General features: G+C 41.5%; 2 protein-coding genes across 5 annotated transcripts in view; one reads left to right on the forward strand and one right to left on the reverse strand.

The window, feature by feature from the left end:
* Positions 1-25382, reverse strand: part of LOC138445864 (uncharacterized) — a 57055-nt gene that overhangs the window by 28609 nt on the left and 3064 nt on the right. Inside the window, exons 3-4 of the mRNA XM_069600345.1 lie at positions 11655-11867; positions 1366-1563 (exon numbers count right to left, since the gene is read on the reverse strand). Coding sequence (XP_069456446.1) covers positions 1366-1563; positions 11655-11867 — 411 coding nt within the window. The remainder of the gene's footprint in view (positions 1-1365; positions 1564-11654; positions 11868-25382) is intronic.
* ZFHX4 (zinc finger homeobox 4) overlaps positions 9800-25382 on the forward strand; it is a 212794-nt gene continuing 197211 nt past the window's right edge. For all 4 annotated transcript variants that reach the window (XM_069601055.1, XM_069601057.1, XM_069601058.1 and 1 more), the window contains exon 1: positions 9800-10174. The gene's annotated coding sequence lies outside the window, so the exon portion shown is untranslated. The remainder of the gene's footprint in view (positions 10175-25382) is intronic.

Below are 25382 nucleotides of genomic sequence, written 5' to 3' on the forward strand. Positions count from 1 at the left end.
CTCTAGCATATCATGACCTGCTTCTCCAATGTCAGTTATTATACCCATTTTGAGTCTGTAATAAATTATAAGCTGAAAATGTACTGTTTTAATATTAGGATCCATCAACAACGAAATATAGAGAAAGTAAGGAAATGAAGTTCAAGATTTCATTGAATTTCTCTCTAGAGCCACAAAAATTGGCTCTGTCCTACTTTGCTTAATATTACAATTGCTGTTTTAAGAAACCTTTCCAGTCCTCTAGGATTTTATGCATGCCAAGGATAATTTAAATACTTACATACTTTAGAGCCTAAAAAAGTTTAGATGTTAGATCAATATGAAAACTGTTTGTTTAATGAATTGTGTTTATGTGAGGTGGACTTAAGGGTAGATTTTAGAATTCATACAAGATTTCCTCAATATTGCATAGGAACTTCATTATGAAATGGATTTCTCTTTCTGTCCTATCCAACTTCAACAAAGGTGTGTTCTGAAACTTTGAAATCAATGATGAGATCAGTGATAGAGGGGCTTATATGGGTAATGATAACATACCATACAAATATTTGTTAAAGGTTTCACAGTGGAATTATAATGGAAAAAAAAGTATGCTGTGTTTCTCAAGAACACTCTGTGCTTTTAAAATCAAAAAAAGAAAAATGTATTTTCAATCTATCTCATGTTAATTAACAAGTTGTTCTAAAATATTAGCAAAAGTCCCATCTTATTCTGTCTGCCTACTTGGGAGTGTCTTAAGGAAAATGAGGAAATTACAAAGGCTAGGTAGGCCCAAGAGAAACGCTCAAATTTCCTAGTTAAGGCTCTGCTTTTTCTCTAGAGAACTGAGATCTAGAACATACATTACACACAGTCCACATTTTAGGAAAGAACAAGGAAAGGGCAGTTTCAGGTGAAGTGTAGGTCATTTCCAAGGCAATCAGCATAGCTGAAAGTGACGTTGAGTTTTTGCAGAATCCAACACTTCACAGACAGTAAAAGTTTAAAAAGGTCACAGTTTCCTCTATCCTTTTGGAACTCCAAAATGTTTCATTAATTTTGCCCAAGCAAGTGATAGAACTGGTGAAGAAAAATCCCATACCTTTGTGCAAACCCTTTAAATTTGATTCTGAGGCTACTGTGATTGGGTTTCAGGGAACATTGGGACACAAGGCATCTTTAGTTTGCAATATCTAGGGCTCTGATTACTTTTAGCTTGAAACTCTCTTGCGAAGCTCTTCCAATCTTACCGCATCCCTCCCCCCGCCCCCTCCTTTCCCTCCTGTTCTTCTAGACCTACAGGGTAGGGGTATGAATTGGGTGGTGCACATCTGTGTAGCCAGACCCTGGAGGCTGACAGCTGCGGTCCACTCCCAGACCGCGTACCTGAGCGTGGCCGCCACTCTGCTCTTCTGCCCAACCCACTCCTGCCTGCAGTGTTGCCGCTGTCACACCAGCCGGTGATTTGATAGGCTTGTCGGGTTGCCATGGTGTTGACTTCTTGCCTCTGAGGAGCTGCCCAATGACTGGAGGTCTGGGATTAAAGCGGGAAGAGGCAGCGGCCACAGCGAATTTCAGCGGCAGCTGCAGCAGCAAGAAACAAGAAGTGAGAGGACGAGGTCTTTAGACTGCGATCCGCCCGCAGCCAGGGCTGCCGGGGACGGAAGGAGAGGAGGTGGGGGGTGGGGCGTGGGGAAGGTTGGAAGGATGACCACTCCAGGCCGGAGGATGCAAGTGAGGGGTTTGAGACGCGCTCAGGAATAACTCCTAAGTAATTGGCAAGCGTTGAGGGGGAAAATCGTCCGGAATTCGTTATCATTCACACAAGACATGACCTGGGCGGGTAGTGGTGGGACTGGGGTGTTAAAAAGGACTTAAGTGGGTGATACACTGCCCCCTTCAACCCCCACCCTTCAATTGGGAAATGAAGTCATTTGACAAATAAAGAGGTCCTATCCGAAGAACTTTAAATCAGGATAACTAACTTAATCCTGAGAAGAGAAAGTGCAATTAGACGGCAACCAAGTAAAAGAAAATAGTAGCCCAGGGGATGGGGGGTGCGGGAACGATGCTGGCGTGAGAGGTGGGATGCAGAGAGCTGTGTGTTTGACGCACACCCCCAGACGGGAACTGTAAACTAGGAAATGAAAGGGAAAGAACCCGCTTCTGTTATAAATTAGGAGGTAGGTAAAGGTTACGCAAAGAAGAAAAGGGAAAGTAAAGCTGTTAAAAGAATAGAATAAAACCCTTGGGAGTTGAACTTGCAATCTTCCCCGCTACCCCCCCCCCCCCGTGCCCCACCCCCCACCCCCCGCGGCTCTCCAACCCTAGGGGAGAAGGAGGAGGAGAAAGAGAGTTCATTCTGGTGTGATGAGAACTCTCTGGAATGTCTGGAGGAGAGGATAGGAGTGCGAGGGTAAGAAGACCCGGGTGCTAAATTAAAAAAGCAGGAGAGAGAAACGGGGGAGGGGCGGGGGAGGCAGGAAATATTCGGCGATTCACCGGAGGGACGAAGAGATGCAGAAGAGAGTGATGCCAGGAGAAGGAAAAAGAAATGCAGAAGTTCAGACCTGTAGCGTAAAGGCACTACTAGAGTCAGTAAGAGAGCAGGCGGAAAAAGGTGTGTGCAGCGGCGGGAGGCGTGGGAAGGCCCCCCCCCCCGCCCCCACCTCCGCCCGCCCTGTCAACCAGAGGCAGCAATCGCCAGGTTTGAGGCAGAAAGGACAGAGAGTTGCAGGGACTCGGGCGGTGACGCGAGCACCGCGGGGCAGCACCCGCGAGCTGGGACCAGGTGCCGCGCCGCCAGCGTCCGGCTCGGGGCGACCCGGGGACTTCTCTGGCAAGAAGAGCTGCTCGCTCAGCATGCCGGAGTCACGATTCACCGCGAGTCCCAAACCCACGTCTCACTAACTACTTTACAGCCACTTTCATTGATTTTCTTTAACAAATAAACATAATACCCGTTACAGCAACACTTCCTCTTGCTGCAGCCAGAATGCCAGAAGCTCTGATGGTTGCATTACTCCGGACAGCAGTTCTCCTAGCTCTAAATGAACTGTTTTCCTTCACTTAAAGGATCAGATGTGTGTAACGACCTTCAGGTTTGGGGCATTCAGTCCTCGCCCCCTACCCTCCTCTATAGTCTGGGAATCACGTTTTAGTATGAGTAGAAGACAGGTTCAGACACAAGTTTCCAGATCTGGTAGGGCTCACTGACATTTGCATATTAATCTTTGCTAATAAAAAGTAACTCAATTTGGAAGGGAAACGCCGGTAAAGAAATTGATTCCTTTGCAACTGCAGGGAGATTAACGCTAGTCCGACAGCCACACCTAAACTACTCCCCTTGAGCTGTCTCTTAAAAATATTTCCTTTTAAAATAAAGAAAGTATTTATTTTAGAGTAGCCCCCCTCCAAGAGTGGTTTCTGCTCGAGGTTCTTCCATACATGTCAAAGGGTTGTTGAATTATTCATTATTGTAATTACTATCATCATTGTCATTATCCCTTTCCATGTGGAAATAATTTTATTATCGTAATTTGATATCTGGAGAATTTCCTGTTAGTCGTTTGATAATCATTTTTTTCTGCTGAAAAGAAAAGTTTTGTTTATAAATGAGATAGAGAAAATGTTTTAAATGCTTTGATGTTTGCTATAGATTTCCGTTTATCTAATCGATCGGAATGCCAATAAAATCGATTAAAGGTTTAGTGTTTTACAAACAACCATTTTGTGCTTTTTGATTTTACGTTCAGAATGATTTTAATAAAGCTAATGTTCTCCTTTAACAAACCCTTTAAAAAACCCAAACCTTTATCGTTTTTCTTTTATTATCAGAAATTGCCACTTAAAGTTCTTCTAATAGGAAAATTTAAAAAAATACAAGCAATGGCCGCAATGGTTTAAATTCCAACCTCTTGTTGTTCAAGGTATTTAAATAAAGCCCCTTAAAATCTTGGTGAATTATATGCGATCATTCAGTGATTGCGGAATATTAAATTAAACTTAGATAAATCCGCATTGAAGGAGGCAGCACCCAATCCTGAATTTATTTCCCATTTTCTCTAACAGCATCACTGCGCTCCTCTCTTTGCAATGACAATGTGCCAAATCTGGGCATTTTGAAAACATTTTCCATATGCTTTAACAGGGGACTGATAGACAAAGAAGAAAAGGAGATGATCTTTTTGCTCTGAGGTATATTTTCTTTAACCTTTTTCTGTTAGACTTTTACTGATAATTATTTTAAAGTAAAACTTGGAAAATCACTTAATGCTTTTTTTTTTTTGCTTTCACCTTTTTTTCCCTTTCTCGTAGTTTATTCCTAAAGTGGAATTTTGATACAATATAAAGTTATCATTTCTATACCTTGACAAACAACATTTGTTTCAAAATCTTTGATTCATCTAGTTTGCTAGCTGCCTTTTGTAATTAAAGATGGATTTAATTATACGTTTTATAACTTAGATCAGATGGGCTGTTTGTTTGCTGTAGGATTTAATGGTGCTTTTGTCTAATATTTAGGGATGTTTCATACAGAGGTGGGTGGTGGCTTTTCTTCAGCTATAAAAATCTGGACCTTTTTCTTTTTTTTGCCTTAGAAATGTGGATGTTTGGATGACTGTAATGTCTTGCTTTAAAATAATTCTGTTTGGTGGCTGCAGTTAATATATTGTCTATACTGCATTTCACTGACTAAATATAGATGTTTCAGGTTTAAAAAGATCACAACTGTGTCTTCTATTCAGTGAAACCACAGTTATTCTTTTTTTTCCCTCGCTTGTCTGTCTTTTCCCATCTTCATCGTTGTCTGTTAGAGCTCTTCCCCAGACCGAACTTAAAATTTCGTTGGCTACTCTTGTTGGAAATATCTCCTTGTATTTTGAGAAAGGTGTGTTTGTGACCCTGGATGGTGTGAGTGTGCAAGTGTGTGGGATGTGGGGGTCAGTGGTGATAAGGAGTTCTCATTCATTTGCATAAGAGCTATAGAAGTGCTTGTGAAGTTGGTGAAGTGCTATTGTTTGGGAACAGACCTGTCTGATTTTGTTTATAAACACTGGGCTGGTTGCCTAGAGGGAAAGGAGGTCACAGCACTGTCTGAGCCCTGACCTCTGGAAGGCCAGAGGGCGTCTGACTTTTCTCTTTTCTTTCCTTTCTCCCCCCGCTTAATTCTTCCCTCAGACCCTCCATAACCCCTCTCCCCTCCTCATACCTTACCTTACCTGTGTCTAACATAATGCAACACCCTCCCCTCCCCATACACGTGTGCACGCGCGCACACACACACACACACACACACACAAAACCAGGTCAGAACCTTGGGGCCGGGGGTGGGGAGATAAAACCAATTTACTTCAAAGTTAAAGCAAAAACTGGACTCAAGTATAGAAAGGGAGACATATATGGGAATATGGAAATACAGAGATAGAACCAAGGAGTAGGAGGGGTCATTTTTATGTTAAAAAAAAAAAAAAAAGGAGGCTATAGAGAAGAACCAGGTTGGGGGAGGGGAGAGAATCAGTGAAGGAGGGATTTAACTGCCCACAAATACTACACACACACTCACAATGCCTTTCCTCTTTGAATGTCATTTTATCTAGTTCACTCTCACCATCAAAGAGAGTGTCCATTCTGGATGTTAGTTCATATTTTAAATCTCTTTCCTCCTTTTTGTGAATTCTCAAGGAAAAATACTTTTTTTCATGGTAATGAGAAGTGGCTTTCCCACACGATTTCTTCAGTTATTCCACTGGAAATATGTTCGTGACACTTTCCCCAATATACCTTGCACTTTCCGATTCACTGTCAACTTCACTATCTCCCCGTTACATATATAACCTCCCACCACACACACACACACCTCTTCACTCAAACAAAATGACAGACATTGGTATCAGGTTTAAGTGTGTTTTGGAAAAAGTTGCTGAGTTAAACAAAAATGTTAGTTAACAGACTGCCTTTGTTAAATAGCCCCCGGGTGGAGAAGACCCAACAAAAAGAGCGAAGGAGGAGGGGGGCTGAGGATCTGAAAGTGTCTGTGGTGATATAAAGAGTTCCTAACACTGAAATCACTTGTAATACCTCGTTTCAAACTGAGCTCATCTATAGACCCCGGAAGCGCGGTCAAAAGACTGGGAACCTTTTCCCCTTGGGCTGGGGTTGGTCTCGGACTGGAAGACTTAAGGGAGAGGGAGGTGGGGTATTTATTAGAGACTTGGCCAGAGCAGGGCGGGGGAAGTGGGGAATAGACAGCTAAAGACTCATCAAGCCTATGGGAAAGCCCAGAGTGTCCGCCGCAGAGATTTGGGAAATAAAATACGCCGAGAAAAAGTCTAGAAGTGGAAATTACCTTTTGTCTCCATGTTAATTACTCCTTGCTGCCAAAACTCCACACCCAACCACCTGGTAGCCCTTGAGTGCTCCCGCAGCTCTGCACCCGGGGTCAGTGTCCGAGTGCTCAGCGGGGGGCTGGGCTCGCCGGGGGCAGCCCTGGGGAAAGTGCAGAAGAGGGTTTGGGCAAAGTTCTGGGTGCGGCAGGCAAACCTCGGCTCGTTTCACTTTGGAATCAAAAGTAGCCCAGCGTTCTGTGAGGACGGCGGCGGGTTCGCGCAGAGTTTAGGGACAGCGGGATGATGGGGGTGGGGGTGGGGGTGCAGGGTCAAAGGTGGACGGCCAGGAGTCCGCAGGGACTCGAGCGGAGCAGCTGGGTTTCCCGGAGCCAGGGGCCGAGGACGAGGGCGCCGGGGGCAGCGGCCCAGCCGGGTCGAGCCTGGCGGAACGCGCCCGCGCCCCGGAGCAGCCCGCGGGCTGGGCTCGAGCTCGCCCGCCTTGCCGCGCCCCTGCCCGCGGTGCCGCGCTCCGCGCCTCCGGGCCCACCCCTCGCAGACCTGTGGCCGCGGCTCCCAGCTCCCCTCCGCGCGCTCCAAGGCCGAGCCCTGGAGGAAACTCTTGACTCTGTGCTAGTTCCTCTCTGCCCCTTCCCCTCAGACCATTAACCCCCGACCCTCACCCCAGCCTGTCTTCTTAGGAAAGAGGTGAAAGAGGACCAGGAAGAGATGATTCAAATGAAACACACACACACACACACACACACACACACTAGGAGGGGGAATACTCGCTAGCAGAAGAGATTGCAAAAGTGGGCGCCCCTCTTACAAATCCTTCTTCCTTTTGTTTTCTTACTTAGAATTCAATAACCAGCCCCCCCAACGCACACACACACACACCAGCTGTATTTTTCAAGAGAAGGAGGGATGCGGGCACAGAAGAAAAATAGCCACCAAATTTTTAAAAATGGTTTTCCTTATTTGACGTTTGGTGTTTTGACATTAATGACATTAATATTATTGATGGTGTTGGGGGGGGAGGCAAAAGAAATAAAGGAGAACTTGAAAACGAAATGATCATCATTTCCCTATTCTTCCATGCCAGAAATAGACCCCTTTCTTCACCTGAGCCTGAAACAGACTTATTGTTCTCAGGTGTTTCCTTCATCATAGGCATTTACCCGTCTGAAATCTCAGGAAATGGTTTTTCCATCAGTGAGCTTGTACATGGAACCCTCTCCCGCGAAGGGCTTGATCTTTCCTGATTTGAACCTGAAAGTTTCCCTGCCTTCATTTCCCCTTAGCCTCTTTAAAATCCCCCACCCTCTTCCCCATACACGCACCTCAAATAGTTTTTAAAGCCAGAATTTTTGCTCTCTGGGGTGTTTTTCGATAAACAGTAACGCTACATAAACACCTTCTTCACTTGTAAGTTGCAGGGAATTTAAATTTTATTCTCCTGGGTATGTATATTTCCTAAGGCACATGGATAAACCCCACTGAGGCACAATCAGACACCCACTAGCAGACTCCTGAGAGAGTTGCCATGTAAAGGTGGGGCTGTAAACAAAGTAACTCCGAAATTTTAGGAAGCCATCCACTCTGGGCAGATTTCTTCCGGAACAAGTTTGAAATGGAAGGAAGTCTTTGGAGAAGTAGATAGTTTTCTATCTGTTAACGTTTAGTAGTCCTGGTTTCTAACACACTAGTACATGTACCGACTCTAGATTCCTAAGGTGGGAGATTTTTTTTTTTTCTCTCTCTCTCTCTCTTTCTCTCTTAATAAAGACCATATCTAGGGTTTAGTCTCCACTCCAAGCCTCTGCACTTTCATTGTAACCTTAACCAGCTGCTGTAGGCAACCAGCTTTCCTGATCTGGGCCTAAGTCTGCTCTTTTGACGCCTGTGCTTTTATCCTCCCAGGTGTTTTGTTTGGTTTTTTAAATCCCATTTGCATCAGTCTTAGGATTTTTCAAATGTTCCCTGATAACACAAGGTTTCGGGCCCAGAAAGATGATGTTTGCAGGCTCTGTTGTTTCTAGTGCTTGCGCAATAAACCTTTCAGTTGGTATTTCCTAGATTTGGTGCTTAAGGCCTAAGACAAGGTTTTGTAGCAGATCCTGGCCATCCAGAACTTCAAAGGCCTGTCAGCTCCAAAGGAGCTGATGCCTCACCTGTCCAGGAAGCTGGCCATTGCAAGTATTTCCTGTTCTTTGCTTGTTTGATTTGTTACTCTCTCCTTCTCTCTAGAATCCCTATTTTTGAAATATTGCATAGATGGTGTCTACTTGTAACCTGTGATATGGTGGTGTATTGAGATGCTATCTTTGAGTAGCAACGGATATATATATAGAGAGATATATATTCCATATTCAGTAGGGGGTATTTAAAAGTATGTCTATTCCTAGTTTTAGTTAATTATCTTTTAATGAAAGTGTCACTCATATTCACATCTGTAATATTGGAAAGAGATAATTAGATTTTCAAATGAGAATCAGCCACCTTAAATTTTGCACCAGAAAATACCAAGTATATTTCATTCTAATGAGATCTGTAGTGGGGTTTTAAAATTCATCATAATGTGCTTCAAGAAAGATAATTCAACAGACTCACAAGATGAAAGGTTTTCTTCCTAAGTCTTCTTAAAGCTATTACATTGAACTTATGCAATTCTGATAAAATATTCAAAAATATTACATAAAGGCCAGCATCAAGACCCTCACGAACACCCTTGCAACCAGCACTTATCCTCATTTGAAAGTTTACTTTGACTAAACTAACCCCTTCCATCTTCCATGCCCTGGGTTTTCTCTCCTGCATGTTGCCAGCGAAAGATAACGTGTTTAAATTGAGTGTCTACGGGATCCTGGGTGCAATCCCGCCTTTTGAAATAGGCAAGGCAAAGCGGTGTTTGCACACAGCCAGGCACCCTTTATTTACATATATCTGCATATTTGCTCAGGATCCTGCATTTCGCTATTAAAGTGGTTTCCTGGACGTAGCAGAAGTAACTCAGCAGAGAAAACCTTTCCAGTGCCCTCACTCTCCTATTGCTGCTTAAAGCTCCCTAGTAAACACATCTCTGGTCCGATAATAATTACTTTGCCTCATTAAAATGAGAAAAAAAAAATTTTCGGAGTGTTTAAAGGGCACGGCTTGGGAGGGATTTGTGTTTTATTTTCTCCCCCTCCTTCCTGAGTGTGTGTGTGTCTAATGAAGTTTGGGAGTCGCGCGCACAGGGGCGCGTGGGGTACGAGCCCCAGAGGTCCCCAGTCCCTGCCCTCTCCGTGGTCGCCGCGTCCCGGGCTCCCGCCACAGCGCTCCGAGCTTCGGAAGCCGCGAGGCTCTGGGGCTGCTCCGAGTCCGGGCTGCGCGTCATTTGCAGTCTGGGGAATGTTGATCACCTCACTAATTACACCTCTCTCTCCCCCCCGCTCCCTCTCCCTCTCCCTCGCTCTCCTCTCTCATTCCCAGAGTGCATATCGGGAATAGACACACAAAGACATGCGCACTCAACTTAATCAGCCATTTTTTTTAAACAGGGCTAAAACGATAATAATTAGCAGAATAAAGACATATCGGATTTTCATTTCCTTTCCTCCTTTTCCCAACCCCTTCACAACCAAACAGCGAGACCGCGGTCGGCACATGCTTTAACTCCTCCCGGATCCCCGAGGACCGCTCCATGCCCCCCACTTTCTGCTCCAGCGTTTTGATTTTCACCCAATAAAGTTCGAGGATTATTTTTTTATTTTATTTTTTTTTTAATGAACCCTCTCGTTTTACTTGGATGTGATCAGCTGTAAGTAAAATAAAAGCAAAACAAAAAAGAGGCGAAGATCGAGTAGGAACTGCAGGGGAAATGGAAAGTAAGTTTTTTCTTTAACTTTTATTGAGTAGTTTGTGTTAAATTTAGGTCGAGTATCGATTATCTTTCCAGCCTGATCTTGCACAATCTTTGATATTTCGCTCCCTCTCTCTCCCTCTCCGCCTCTCTCCCTCTCTGCCCCCGGCTCGCTCGCTCTCGCTCGCTCTCGCTCACATCCCCTCAGCCCGACCATCTCTTCCGCTCTGCCCCCCTTTGCTATCTCTTCCCCCCCCCCCCTTTTTTTGGCTCCAGGATTTGCTCCGCGGAGGAAGGGAGGGGGCACTGAAGGCTCTGATTTTCCACTTTCTTGCGGGGTTGGGGGGGGGGAAATGCGTTTTTCGGGATTTAACTTTTGGATTAAGTGGCGGATCATCCACGTTTGGCCGAGCAGTTTTCTCTCCTTTTGCCTGTCTTTTCGGGTTCTGTCTCCACCGCGAGCCCGGGGCTTTCTCGAGGCGCGGGGAAGCTGTCAGCTCCGCGGCGGCGCGGACACTGCCTGCGGGGTGCGGGGGGTGTGGGGGGGGCGCAACCCCTCGCCCGGGTCGGGATGCCCCCTTCTTTCGCACCCCTCCTCCGAAAGTTTGGAAGGTGGTCGGTGGGGGCTCGGAGCCCATCTCTCGCTGTTCCCCTACCCTCCCGTTCAGCCTCGATTTTCTCCTCCTCTCATCATCCACCGTTCCCTGGCTCAAGTTCCGCGAAGGGCGCTCGGTGCGCGGAGGCCCGGTGCTCAGTGCGCCCCAGGGCAGGGGGTTCCGAGAGCTGGGGCGCGTGCCGGGGCTGCAGGTAGACGCCGGGCCGCCTGAGCGCGAGGCGGCGCGGACCCGGGCGCTGGAAGACGCCGGGCAGTTCCGTTAGGAGGCAGGATCGCCGGGCCTCGGGGCCGGGGACCCGCGAGGCGGCCGCAGCTCTCTCCCGACGCTTTCGCCGCCGGGTGTGCCTTAGAGCGGAGGACAGCTGCCCGAGGCCGGGGGTCAAGAATCTGTTTTCTTTTTTTTTTTTTGGCAAAGGGCAAAGGGTGTGTGTGTGTGTGTGTGTGTGTGTGTGTGTGTGTGTGTGTCTGTGTCTGTGTCTGTGTCTGTTTATGGTTGGGAGAGCTGTGGCCGGTTGTGAGAACTGATTTATTCCCCGGTACCCCCGCCCCTCACGCCCCCCGAAAGGGGTTCCAGGTCTACAAACGAACTTCACCTTCTTCGCCTCTCCGGGCATCAAGTGCGCCTTCCGGCGGGGAGCAGCTAAGGAAAGAGGGGCTGGAATGCGTCGGGTCTCGCCTTCCTTCTACTTCTATCTCGTTCCCCCCTCCCTCCCAGGCTTTCTGCTCTTTTCGATCGGAAAAATAGTAATAATAAAATTTCTCCTGGAATTGGATAAAGTTTTTCTGCCGATGCCCAAGTTCCAGAGGAATCCCCACCCTGTCCCCCTCCCCCCTGCCACTCCCGCCCCTGCCCCGAGGACGGTGCACTGGTTTGTATTTCTTTTGTTACCTGCGATCCGGGCGGGGGGCTTCTTTCGGCCGCTCGGGCTGGGGTCCGGCCCAGAGCGGAGGCTCGGGCGGGCGCCTTTGGCCGCGACTCCTCGCTCCCGCGCGGTTGTGGTGAGGTCTTAGCTACCGTTCGGTGAGACACCCTCCTTGTAGGTACCAGAGGTTCAGATCTCGAACACGGATCCCCCCCCCCCACACACACACACCCCGACCCCTGCACACACACAGACACAGATACACACACACTCAACACACACTTACAGACACACATATTCTCCCTACTCCCCCCCACCTCCAGCCCCCACCTCGCCTTTCCCCTCCCCCCCTTCCAAAAAAAGCACACACACACAACAACAACAGCCCCCCCAAACCAAACAAAAAGCCAAAGACAAGTTCACTGGCGGAAGATGGTGGATTGACACTGACTCAGACAGAGGCAGGTTCACCAGGAAATCTGGCGGTCCCGATTTCTGACAGTTGCATTTCCTCTCCTTGAGTCCTCCCCCCCCTTTTTTTTATTAACTCTGTTCCATGTTTAATCAAGGATCATGTAGATGGCAAAAGGAGAGACAGAGAGAGGGGAGAGAGGAAGAGAGAGAGGAGAGAGAGACAAGAGACAGAAGGAGGGCTTTTTTTTTTTTTTTTTTATTGTGTTCTCCTGGATTTTCAGTGGCTTGATCCCTATAAACGTGGAGTGGTTAAAGCTCATATGTAGTATTATATTTTTAGTTGGGTGGATGGATGGAAGAGTCAGGGAGAGGCTGCGGCTGCCGCTGCCTTTTCGGGTGTTGCTTAGATTAAGGCTGAGACTTGGCTGCGATTGGGACGCGACAGTGACACGGGCATCGATCGCTTCCATTGAGAGCAATGCAAAAACACAGCCCGGGTATGTAACACTCTCGGTGCCATCAACACTTGTTTTACTTTATATTTACTGGCAAAACTGACAGAGCAAGCTCAGACTTTCTCTCTTTCTTTCTCCCCCCCACCTCTTTTCTCTTTTCTAACTGAATAATACAAACAATCGGGTCTAGAAGTTGTTGGAAAGGATGCTTTAAATACAACAGAAAGGAGAGATTGGGATTATTTCACTATCTCTGTGACTGATTGTGTTTTAGAATTTTTCTTCTCTACAGAGGAGCATGTTAAAGAAAAGGAAGGTTTTCTTTTTTCCTTCCTCTTCTTAAAAAAAAATCCTTAAGGGAATATTTGATAGTTTTCAACGTTTGCGGTTTCAATCAGCAGGAAGGCACACAAAAATAAAAGATGGCTAGCCAGCTGTTTTAACCTCTTGCACCTGGCTTCAGTGTGGGGATCATAAGGTTTATACAAGTTAGTTTAAAAAAAAAAGATTCTAATATTTATGGCATAAACTGGGAAGAGAGTATCACTGTGTATTTATTCAGTAGCTGGTTGCTTTTGGATTTAAAAAGTAAACTCATATTTAAGTGTTTTCATTTTTATGGCAATGAAGATAGAGTCAATGAAATATGGGGGAAATACCATAAATCTGAAAAGTGAAATGTACCTAAGGAACAAAGAAAGGTCAGGTAAACCAGCTGTGTAAGTCAAAGCAATAGCACCAATTGTAGAGTAAGCAGGGAGAGTGGACTCTCAGTCTAGGAAGTGAAAGTTGCCACTTAAAGTTAAAAATGAAGGAAACATATTCAGCCTTATTGTAATGTTTTGCAGTTTTTAGCAGATGAGTCCAGATCTGCTCATTAATTTTGAGCTAGTTGGATTATTTTAAAAGATGCTGCACCAGCAAAGGAAAACATAAAGGAGGCTGAGAAAATCGCTGTTTAATATTGCAGAATTTACTGCTTCCATTCTGACCATGAGCCTAAATTTACACAATGAAATTTGATTATCTCTAATAACAATATTAGATCCTGCACTGGATGGATGAGAATTGAGGTGCTTTTGTTGATTGCAAGGGTTTAATGTTGCATTTCAGAATCTGATGTGGTTTGGCCTCCCTTCCATTAACTGGAAAACCCCTGAGGTTTTACAATTATTTCTTAAAGATAATACATTTAAGATTGCATTGGTAGGCTGAAGAAAAGTCATAAAGGCAAGAAGGGAAGCCCTTAATAACTCTTGAGATTCAGACATGTTCAGCAGTTAGATTGGCTCTGACTTCACCAAGGGTCGACAATGTGTCATTTCCACGAAGCCAAATTGCCCTCTGCCTATATGATATTAATGTGCAAATCAATATTTCAGGGATTAAATTTCCCTTCTTCATTTTTTATGGTTTCTACCTCAATAAGTCTCAAGTCTATTAGAAGAGGCTGGATGATTTAAAATCTTTCACTGCAGAATGGCTTGTCGTCGTAGTCTTGTTTCACTAGACCATTTTAGGAATTTTGTTATAAAGACTAAGGGCATCCTAAATAAGTTGCTAGGCAATGTAGAGGCAGGCTCCATAGCCTAAAGTCCTTGTTCGATTAAGAGCGAAGAAGTATTGGAAATATAATATATATGTTTATGTACTATATGTGTATATGCACACATACATTCTGCTGCTTTAAAAATATTATGTTAATCACCTATTGATTAATTTCAAAATCAATTGAAGTTCCTTTCTTATTAGTGACTTGTTCAGCATTCTTGAAGACTGTGTTAATTTTCTTAAAGAGTGTACATGGATTAGCTTGGTTGTGAAGGTCTTTGGGAGGGATTTTCATCTAGCAATTTTCCCCTAAGAAATATTTCTAGAAACCATTGTTGTGAGAGTAATAACCAAGTATTGTCATCTGCATCGTTGTCGTGGCTATCATTGCATTTTGGGACTGAGAGATTTAGCTGCTATCTGTTGAAAGAGGCCTTCTTCCATTCACTTAATATTAGTTCCTAACACTTAGTAGGCTTGATGTTTCTTTTAACCCTCTTGGAGAAGCACTACTGTAAAAGAAAATATGTGATTTGATGAGAAATAATACAAAGCAGAAATTTGGGAGGTCAGAATAAAAGATTGTGACTTTATCACATAATCTTGGGAAGGCCTACTGTCTATCATTTGGTGGTGTTTTATAGTCTAAAACCATCTGGACCAAGTTCCGCACAGCTGCAAGAATTTCATATGTGATAGAACATTTTTTCCATTCAGTGTGAAATGTTCCTTCCTAAAACACGTACACCAGACTCGCTTAATTTAGTCTGTTAAAAGAAATGCACATGAAAAAGGACAAAAGGCTCTTTAATCTCTGCAAGCTGTTTGTTTTTCTTCAAGATTCCTGTCTGTTTGGGTTTGAAAAGTCATGTTTATTGAGGAGATGATTCTGAGGTGTGACATTAAAATAATATATGATTTTTGGACTGGTGGCCACGCTCCTGCTTCATTTGCAGAACTACTTTTTATGCCTGTCAAAACACAGAGTTAATCTATCCTTATTTACAATTAATCTCAATAAAATTAATCTTAACTATGCTTTATTCAGTGGCTTAAAATATCTAATTATATTCAATTAACTGCTGTCATAGTAATTAACATTGCTTAATTGCCTCTGCATATATTTATGTAAAGCTCATTAGGTGCTGCTGGCTCCTTTTTCCTTTTCTACTTGCTATTTTTGCTGTTGTCAAATCATTTTCATCTCCCAGTATTCAACAATGTCAGTGACAGCAAATGCTTCCTTCACATTTTTCTTGAAATGAGTGTTATTACTTACCTATGAGTAGATACTAGTTATGAGTCTTTAAAGATGAATCCACTCTCCTCACCCCCAACCCTTCAATCACTGTTCCCTTATCCCTGGTCCCTAGCACACTCACAAAATATTTTCTGTCATTGTTGCTAGAAATATGAGAAGCCAGGTTAAGCTTTGTGTTTATAAATGAGGAGCCTTTCTGTGTCTGCCTAAGGGCTGTACCCATAGGCAGAGTTGTGTGTTTCCCCCCCCCCCCCAAAACCTTTCTAAGGGTTAAAGACTTGGCCAAGGTTCAAACTGAAAATCGCCCAGGGAAAGTGCATGTGAATATGTACAAGTTTCATGTAATTAGTGCTTAATTATATTAACATATGCAAATTGTCAACTTAGAAGCTTGTTGAGCTGGCAAAGATCAGCTAGGCACAATTGCTGTATTGTTCTGAAACAATAATGGATTTCAAGTTGGATTGTGGAAACACATAACTAGCTATCTAATTTAACTCATACCATGGTGAAATTTCATTAGTCTCCATGGAGACTGGTTTAATTGTGCTGACTAATGTTCTGGGCTGCAGAATGTCCTAAAAAGAAAGCGTTGTTTGCCTAATCCACCTTACAATGACACTTGTTTGTACATGTTTCCCTTGTGTGAGAATTTGCATATGCAAATAAATAGTTTCTCTGCCCCATTTGTCATGGCTGTTCATTACCCATGAAGAGGACATTGTTACTAGGCTGTGACTGAGTCTCCCAAGACAGGCTAGTGTCAACCAGTCCAGCTACATTCTTTCATAATTTGTTTCTGATTAATAGACCAGAGTGAGTCTCCGTGTCTTTGGGCATCTGCAATGGGAAGGTCAGTTCTGTCACAGAAAAGTTTCTGCAGTAACTGAAGGACTTTTTCTTCTTGTGATTCTTCCCCTTTTCCCGCTCATTGGTTCACATAATCATATTTAAAATAATGTATTCTTACTCTAAGAATGCCTCTACTAATAATCTCTAGTTTCCTAAAGCAAAAAGATAGGAAAAGAAAGGAAATTCTGTTATTGGAATATTAATCCTGTTTTTGACAGAAAGGTAAACTGATATAATTGCTTTTCAGTTGAAGGAATGGGGGTTTATACAAGTGTGAAAGCATCGGAAAAGGATTAGCATTTTTTTGCATAATGAAAAGCTCTGTTGAATAGGGTTCTGAATGGCTGACTGAATGACCGAGATGAAAAGAAGATGAAAATGCAAGCTCCTCTTTCTTTATGCCTATGCTCTGCTCACTCTAAAGTTATGTTTGTCCAAGACTAGAAAAAACAAGCAGGGGCTCAGATTTCAGCAACTTTATAAGATGCCCTGAGTTTTTATCATCACTGGGAAGTAATATATATGACAATAGTGTACTAGAGAATGATAAACAGAGGTTTGTATATAGAAGAGTTTCTAGAAACATATTAGGCTAGCCAAATATTGACTATCGAGTATCAAGAATTCCCAGCACTTTGCTGGCAAAAAGGTATTTCAGAAGAGGCCAACAGTATGGTGTGTATATCTCATTTAGTTACTTCTGCCCCTTCCCTCCACCTATCTGCTGTAAATAGTTGTTTCAGCTGGTAGAACACTTCACTTGGGAAAGAGTTGTGTGTTCTGATTTTTTGGCAATGTTGTGTTTTAAGTGGCCTGTCAGCTTTGGGGGCTGGGATGGGCTGGTAGGAGAGGATACAGAGTTATTGTCTTAGGATTTAATTCATCTTCATGTTGCTTTGTAGGTGTATCATGTATTTCATTTTGAGGTAAGTCTTTTCTAATGTGTTTAAGTACTCTTGGAAATATTTGCAGTAGGGTTTTCCCTTGTTACTAGTTAGGGCTGTAACTGGTTATCAGTTGACAACGTGATCAGGGCTCTTAATGATGTTTCTTCAACCATAATTAGGGCAGTTAAAATACCGTAAGTGTTAAGACACTTTCAAAGGTGGGAATTGGCTCTTTTGTACATATGTAAATCAACTGCAGTGTGAATAATTATTTATATGTATACATTATAAACAAACTCCTTCGGTTTGGGGGTCACCACAAATGACCTACTGAAGGCTGCCCCAGAGCAGGATTGAAAGATTCAGCCAGATATTAAGCTAACTTGTTTTGTTACTAGATTGTAGAACTTCTATTTGCCTCATCACCTTAATGGTTCAGTTGCTGAGGTACTATTAAGATGGTTACATGGAAACTTGGGAAATCAGAAGTGTTTTCACGTAAATTAAAGTATAAGAGTTGCCTCTTGAGTACAGAACATTGTAAGGGAAAAGTGTTTGATCTCTGTTATATAAAGTCACCAAAATTCTTTACTAGACCCCTTTAAAAAATTTGTCAAGAAATTCTGGATTGTTTCAGAAACTTTTATGGTTAAGTTTATGGATATGCTTGCAAAAAGTCTTAAAAGAACAAAAAAATCCACATGGAGGCTATTCTTTTACATGCAGCAGGGCTTATTAAGGTATTTCCATAAGAAAAATGTGTTAATTTAAAAAATAAATTCATTTATATTTTAAGACATTGTTAACCAAGCACCATGTGTTGTAACTGGCAGCTTTCCAGTCACCATGAAGTGGATCACACATGGGTTAATAGTAGCTTATGTGATGTCTGCATTCTTAGGAAATGGGCAAAAACCCAGGGTATTCTGATATCAAGATTTTTAGGAATCAGACAGAAAGCAGAATATATGTTTATATGTGAACAGATGGACACATGTGAGAACTAAAAGTGCACAATTTCTCTTGGCACTTGTTTTAGTTATCCTGATGATATAACCAGGATCTTAGTGCACTCACAGTCTTTGATGGCTAAGGACAAAATGGTCTTTTAATGAGGGCTCAATGGCATTATTTTCTTGCATACGGATTGTTCCCCTTGTGATCTTGGGGGATTTGATGTTCTGTTAATTCCCTAGTTTCAGAGGTTCACAAGTTGCCTTGAAAGTTTGATATGGTTTCATGTTTGACATACAATCTTCAGTTCAGGAATGGCCGCTCCCCACTTCTCCTTACACTTTTCAAGGCTTGTAAGTGAAATAAAATATTTGCCATTTGGAGGCACTTTTGAACGTATGCACACAACTTAAAAATGGCTCTGATACTAAAGTCGTATTTGGCAAGCTGCTTATCTCTGATATAATTAGATACTTGAACATTCTAGAGATTGAGAAAATAAACAAATATAATTTAAGAATCTGGGCAGCTTGACTTAGTTAATATGTCATAACGCCCTGAGTAGGTGTTTTAGTCATTCAGGCCAGGGGTTCACACACTATCATCATATATTTAGATGATTGATCAGTTCTAATGTTTGCTTGTCCTGGGGAGGCGACAGTGCACAGTTGATAATTTCTGAATGGTATGCATTATAGCACGCACCTCTAGGATGAAGTTTATAGGTTCATTGTGTCCTAGCTGTAAAAACAGAAAGCATTCTGCAAGCATTCACTCAGATCTAAATCATTTTAACCAGAGAAAATTGACTTTGGGGTTAAAATATGCATTTTATAACTGTCCATAAAATTCTTTTCCTTCACTGTAAAGAAGAAAGGAAATCCATAGCTTCAACAATGTTAAAATGCAAAAACATATTAGCTGGTGTATGCCACCTGGTTGTATTGTTAATAACAAAACAAAACTTTCTAAGAAGGAAGCCCATAAAGAATCATAAAATTTGCCTGATTGGAAGGATAAATTGAAGAGGCCCAATCGTTTCCCAAAGTACCTTCATTAAACCTGAAAGGCTTTATTAATGTAGATTTTCTACAGTATAGTTCATAGTACTTTTCTCCCATACATTTAGGAATAAAGCAATTCATACGTAAAATTTCCTGGGCCCAGAAATGAACTGAGAGTAAGTCATCCTTTTTGGTTGACAAACTGGGAGTATAGACATCACATGCACGCACGCACACACACACACACACACACACACACACACACACACACGAGCGCGCGTGCACACATGTCTATGCCCCTTTTCCATGTTAATGTCTCTCTTTCCGTCTTTAGATTTATTTATAGGCATAGCCTGAGCATTTCCCTCTGTAGACTAAATTTCTTTCATTTTCTAAGAACTGGCCAAGAGGATTGCAACAGAAAAGAGCAGGTAGGGTATAAGACAACTGGAAACTATCAAAGGGCTAATTCCTGGGAACTGCCTTAGAATTCTTCAGTTCAATCAGCTCATTTTAAAATATGAAATGTTAAACTCTGGAGAAGTAATTGTTGAGTCAGCCGACAAGGCAGGAACATGTCAGGAGAACTCAGCAGTCCCCCGCTAGGACTAATGGTCACTCAACTATATAGGTTACTTAAAAAGGGGTTTGTTCTGTGAATGAAGGCAAAGCTGGTGAAAATGGGGAAGAAAAGAAAAGGAAAATGGGCCATGGTAATCCAACAGTGATGCTGTCTCCTCTGAGAGACTGAATTCTCACTTACTGAAAAGGAGACCAGTAGAATCTGGAGGGCCTCTAACCAGTGTGACTGGAAGCATATTTTTGCATGACGTAGGAGGTTAGCCTAGGTACTTTGAATGGGCAAGATGAGTCTATGATTCATAAAAATACTGATGATCTCAGTGACTTAAAGTGTATTCTTAATAACTATGAATACGGTGTGAAGAAGAAAGAGGTTTCTCTTTTGTGGAGGGAAAGTAAATGAAGACAATGCTATGATGTTTTAGAGGCAGCATAGTGTACAGAAAAAAATGGCACTTAGTTTAAAACCAGACATTCTTTTGATTGTTTACTTTGGATTCCTTTTTTCTTTTTAAATGAGACTGTTTATTTTAACTTAAATCTTAGGTATTTTAAAATCTACTCCATTTTTTGACAACTCTGTGACCAATAGAGATCTTTTTAGATCTATAAGACCCTTGGGTTAAATTCTTGTTATAGATGACCTTATCTAAGTTATTTAATCTTTTTGAGCCTCAGATACCTTGTTTGTATTTCAGAGTTGCTGGAGAGCTTACCTAAAACTAATGTGTTGTGAACATAAAAGGAAGTGAATGTATACAGGGCTGATACCTTATATTTCCCTTTTCATTATTTTCAATAGTTGGTTTTACTATATGCTCTCCTGAAGGGCATTTGATACAGCAAATCTACATAGACCTTTTGAGTAGAGATACTGCCTCTTTTGTTTTTTTTAGTTAAAAAAAATTATTTATTTATTTTAATTGGAAGATAATTATAATATTGTGATGGCTTTTACCATATATAAACATGAATCAGCCATAGGTATACATGTGTCCCCACAGGGAGGGAGATAGAAATTAAGCAAGGAGGATGCCTAAGGGGTAGGGCCAAAGGGTAGTCTCCTTATGTTTTCTCATTGGCGGATACCTTGATGATATCTAGGTGGCTATTTCTCCACCTTATTATCTGCTCCTCCTTTGTCCCAAGTTGCTGTGGTTATGAGGGGCTTCAAGATGTTTTCAATGCATTTCTGGGGTCTTTTTATAAGAAGCAAATTAGAATAGAAATAGTATTTAAATAATTCAAACCTTAGTCTATCTGCAGGAACTCAAGATTCCAGACTATCCATTATATTCAATAATAGAAGAGACTACAAAGCTTATTTCAGAATTGAAGTTGACCCTTCCTGTTTGTAAGTCTTTGAATTAAAGGCTTTTCCAAAGCTACATTAGGTGTCATAGAATCCCTTTCTATATGCTTGATGTTATGATATTTTAATGTGCCATGAAAGAAGAATAAATGCTGTTTACCTGGCACCATGCTGACCAAAATTTATACCGACCTAGAGAAAAGATCCAGTTATTAATAACCCAGGGATATTATTGAACCCTTAAATTTTCTTGTAGGGATTTTATAGCGAAGTTATGAGTCTTCTCTTGGCTTATCTCAGGAAGATCACAGTCCTTTATCTTTCCATAGGAATGAATTACTCAGAGGAGGACTACCCACGTTCAAATAAGATTCATGATAAGGTTTAATAAATTTATAAAGACAATTTTCCACCCTCAACTAAAATATATTTCTCATCATTTTTCTTTTTGATTTTTAAATTCATAGTAATTGCCAACTGTGATACATGTAAGATACACACTTAAATTATTGTTTATATTTTTATGGGAAATATAAGTGTATTTTGGATAACAATTTTCCAGATTTGAGTTTGAAATTTGCTTGACATTTATAAATAGTTAGTTAACAATCTTTGCTCAAGCTTTTCTTAAAAAATAAAAGTGTGTGCCTTGCCTGTGTTCTGCTTATTTATAAGTGGCCCTGGACTTGACAGTTCATTTGAAGCCCATTTATTTAAGGCTAAGCATTGATTGAATACTGATAAAGTAAGGATATATTTCATTGGAAGAAAATAATTAGCATCTTAGCATTTTTCAGAATGTACTTGTTTAAGCTTCTTCTCAAACAAATTTCAGCCTTCATGAGGGCAGCACCCATATCTGTATAGTCACTGTATTCACAGTAATGGACACTATTGGCAAATTCTTGGTAAATATCTTCAATAATATATTAAAAAAATAGGTGAGTGTTAATTACAAACATAAATAGAATACTTCAGTTTACTATACTACTGGAATGTGCCTCTCCTCTTGAAATCTAGTTGTTGGGGAAAAAAATGCAACCTTAAAAACATCTGGGTCTGTCTTGGAAAATTCCATAGGGAAAACTATCTTTCAGCATAATCCAAATGGGTTTTTATATTAGAACCATAGATTGTTGCAGTCAGAAGGCATACAGCACAATCCCCTTGTTTAACCCATAATGAAACTGTAGCTCAGAGAAGTTTCTGGGAACCACCACACAACTACAGAGCACAGCCAATGAGAATCCAATGTCTGTGTGAGTGTGTGTGCATTCCCTTTCGCAAATCGTTGAACATTTTTTACCTCTGTTGGCTCAAGTCCTCCCATATCCAGAGATTCTATAATATTGGGAATAACTTTTGTGATGCTGGAGATATTTTCATTTGTGGAATTCTTCCAAGCAAAGGAAGATTTTCAGTTGGTCCAGTTTCTATGATGACCACAGGGCCAGCTGACCACCCTGGGATTGGAAAGCTTAACCGCTTGAGATAGGACAAGAATTCCCTGAAAGGTGACAACTTGCAGGAAAAATGGGGTGGGCCATTTCATTCTTGAAATGAGGCAGGGTGCAGATTAGGAATCGTTGTGGTTTGCCAGAAGTTGCTGGTCCTAGAAGCCTGTTTAAGTGCTCACTGTCAACAAGGAAATCATGGGCAGCACTTAAAGTGGCTCACCTCTGATTTATTCATAAACCTCACACGAGCACTTGGCTTTGTTCTTGCTCTAGTAAGGGGGACTGATGCCAATAAGCACTGGAATAAAGAGCTCCTTGCATGGTCCAATAGTGAATAGCACTTTACCTCAAAGCCTGACCTCCTTTCCCAAGGTCTGTTATACCGTAGTCGACTCTGATTGGCTGTGTGTCTTCCACTGAATTGAGAGAAGAGGTTATAACAAGCATCGACTCTGTAAACGCCATAGTATACATAACAAGACTTGTGTAACTGGAACTTGGGTTCTAACTTAACCTAAAGGTTGTGGCATTCACGCTCAATGGAAAAGCTTCCTTTCCCCCGCTTTTTAAAGCTTGAAGAGTTTCACATTGAATAATGGTCAGAAAAAGATTGCTTCTTTCTAATTGAAGAAGACAGTGACCTCGGAGGGAAATGGGTTTTGACAATCCCTTTCTCCATTAAAATGAATTTAGAGAGATTTAATAACGTAGGGAATTAAGGGTTCGAGAGTAAAATCCACCCTACACGGGGATAGAAATAAAGAAATGGGCTTGTGGATTGATTAGCCGTTTTTATCTGAGAAGCTTCATTTATTTATTTATTTTTCGTGCCACTTCACAGATCATGCTCCAGCTGCCCATGGGAGGGGAAGGGGCCTTTAAGAGACAGTCCGCTGGCTGGTTTGCTAGGGCAGAGGTTGAGTTGGGTTACTTAAATCCTCAGAGCAACATGCTAGTCTTTTTTTTTTTTTCCCCCTTCCCTGATCCTGTCCACTTTGGCTTCCCTTTTCCTCCTTTTGATGAAGTTGGTCTCTTACTCCTTGAAGTGCATACATTTACACAAAAATTTCCTCAAATTTTCACAACACATTAACCCAGAAGAGCCATATTAGGAGATGGTGATGAGAGTTAATGATATATCTTTAGATAAAGCCTTCCTCCCGTGCAATCACATCAGAGTCATCAGCTCATTTGTCATGGCTGAAGTGAAAATGTCAGGACCAATGAGTGTATGAGTGCTGAAGGGGGCGAAAGGGCTTTGGGAGAAAGACATTTTTGTGCTGGGAGTTGGCCATGGCTTAGATTTAGCTCCAGGGAAATACTGGGATTAGCCAACACTGTGTACAAATCCTTAGCATAACAGAATTAGTTGGGAAAATGGAGAGGTGGGGGTCATGAGGATGGGCATAATTCTGGAGACATGCTCTAGGCTGCAGGCCAGAAACTACGGTAAAGAATGAGGTGGTTTATTAAAAGTATTTTTAGGCATGTGTTGTATGCAGTCTCACTGAATCCAGCAAGGGTGAAGTGGTTGATTTGAATGGCATCAAGGGAAGATCTGCCATAATGTTCACTAAATATGTATATATCACTTTTTCTTTTTTTTTCTTTTTTTTTTTAAATTGGCAGGTAACTGCTTTACAATGTTGTGGTGATCTCTGTTGTAAATTAATGTGAATCAGTCATAATTATACATACATACATATATATATATATATATATATATATATATATATATATATATATATATATATCCATCCCCTCCTGCTTGGGCCTCCCTCCCTCTTGGCTTTTGTTTTAAATTTAGCTGTATTTAAATAATTTTGACCCTAACATTTAAAGATAATATTCATGCATAAAATAGTTTTGACAGTACCTTAAGAGCGAAAGTTAATAATTTAAATAACAGTAATTATGGTGAAATACTTGTTGCATTGTAGGGTAGAAAGAAAACCTAGAGGCTAAACTTTCTTTACACAGACTTCACTCTGAAACTTTAATTGAAAAGTAACTGATTTTCTCTAGCTACAGAAGTTCTTATCTTTGATAGGCCAGTACTAGCAGATTTATTTCATTTTGGATCCAGTGAACTGTTCTCTTTCAGATAATGTACCCATACAACCCTTTCTTGTTTAATTCTATTGATTTACAGTGTTAAAGTGAAATAATCTGATACCTGTTTCCTGCCCTTTGAGTATTTGTCGTCAAAAAGGCTGATTATTTTTTTCCCCCAGCTCTTTAGCAGTTTTAAATGTATAATTATCATTGCATGTCATTTGATAGCTGCACTAATTGCTGCCAACTATTGTCTGTTTGCACTTAATGCTGAAACCTGATCAACATCCTGCTTTGGTTGATGTTTGGTGGTAAACTTTAATTAACTCTTATTGCATTGGAGAAGAGTTCAGGCTTGGTGCTAACTAATCATTTACCTTCATTATGTCCTGACAGCTCCACTTGTTCTTGGTCCTAATAGATACACCAGTCAGTAAATAAACCTGCAAACCTCATGCCTTGTAGTTGCTCCATACTGATATTTTGCTACTAAAAGTATAAGATAATTGGGCCCATATAATTATTTAGTTAGTTTAGTATCTCTAGTTCTGCAGACACTAATCTTAATTGCCTCTTTCATGCTGGACAATTTCATCTTAATAGAAACTGTAGATTTGAGATAACATTATTCCTTCAACATGGTTTCTATGAACATGCATCTTTTGAATCAATACAATTAAGCTTGTCTCCTGTTGGAATTCTTGTCATTATTTTTCCTGAAATACTTTTCCTGTAATGATATTGAAGTTAAAGTAATCAGGTTACCAGCAGATCATGTAAAATTCAACTCAAAATTGCTGGCTGCTTGATTTTAATTTGTCTGACATCAAGTTTGTTTGAAAAGGGATAATATGTGGGTAAACCAAGGAGCTTATAATTATGGCTGACGTTTGTTTGTTTATAATGAAATCTAATTAAAGTTCATACATTTAAAACACAAAAGTTAATTACTGAATTGCTCACTTCACTT

The sequence above is a fragment of the Ovis canadensis genome, chromosome 9 (assembly GCF_042477335.2).
Source record: "Ovis canadensis isolate MfBH-ARS-UI-01 breed Bighorn chromosome 9, ARS-UI_OviCan_v2, whole genome shotgun sequence".
NCBI lineage: Eukaryota > Metazoa > Chordata > Mammalia > Artiodactyla > Bovidae > Ovis > Ovis canadensis.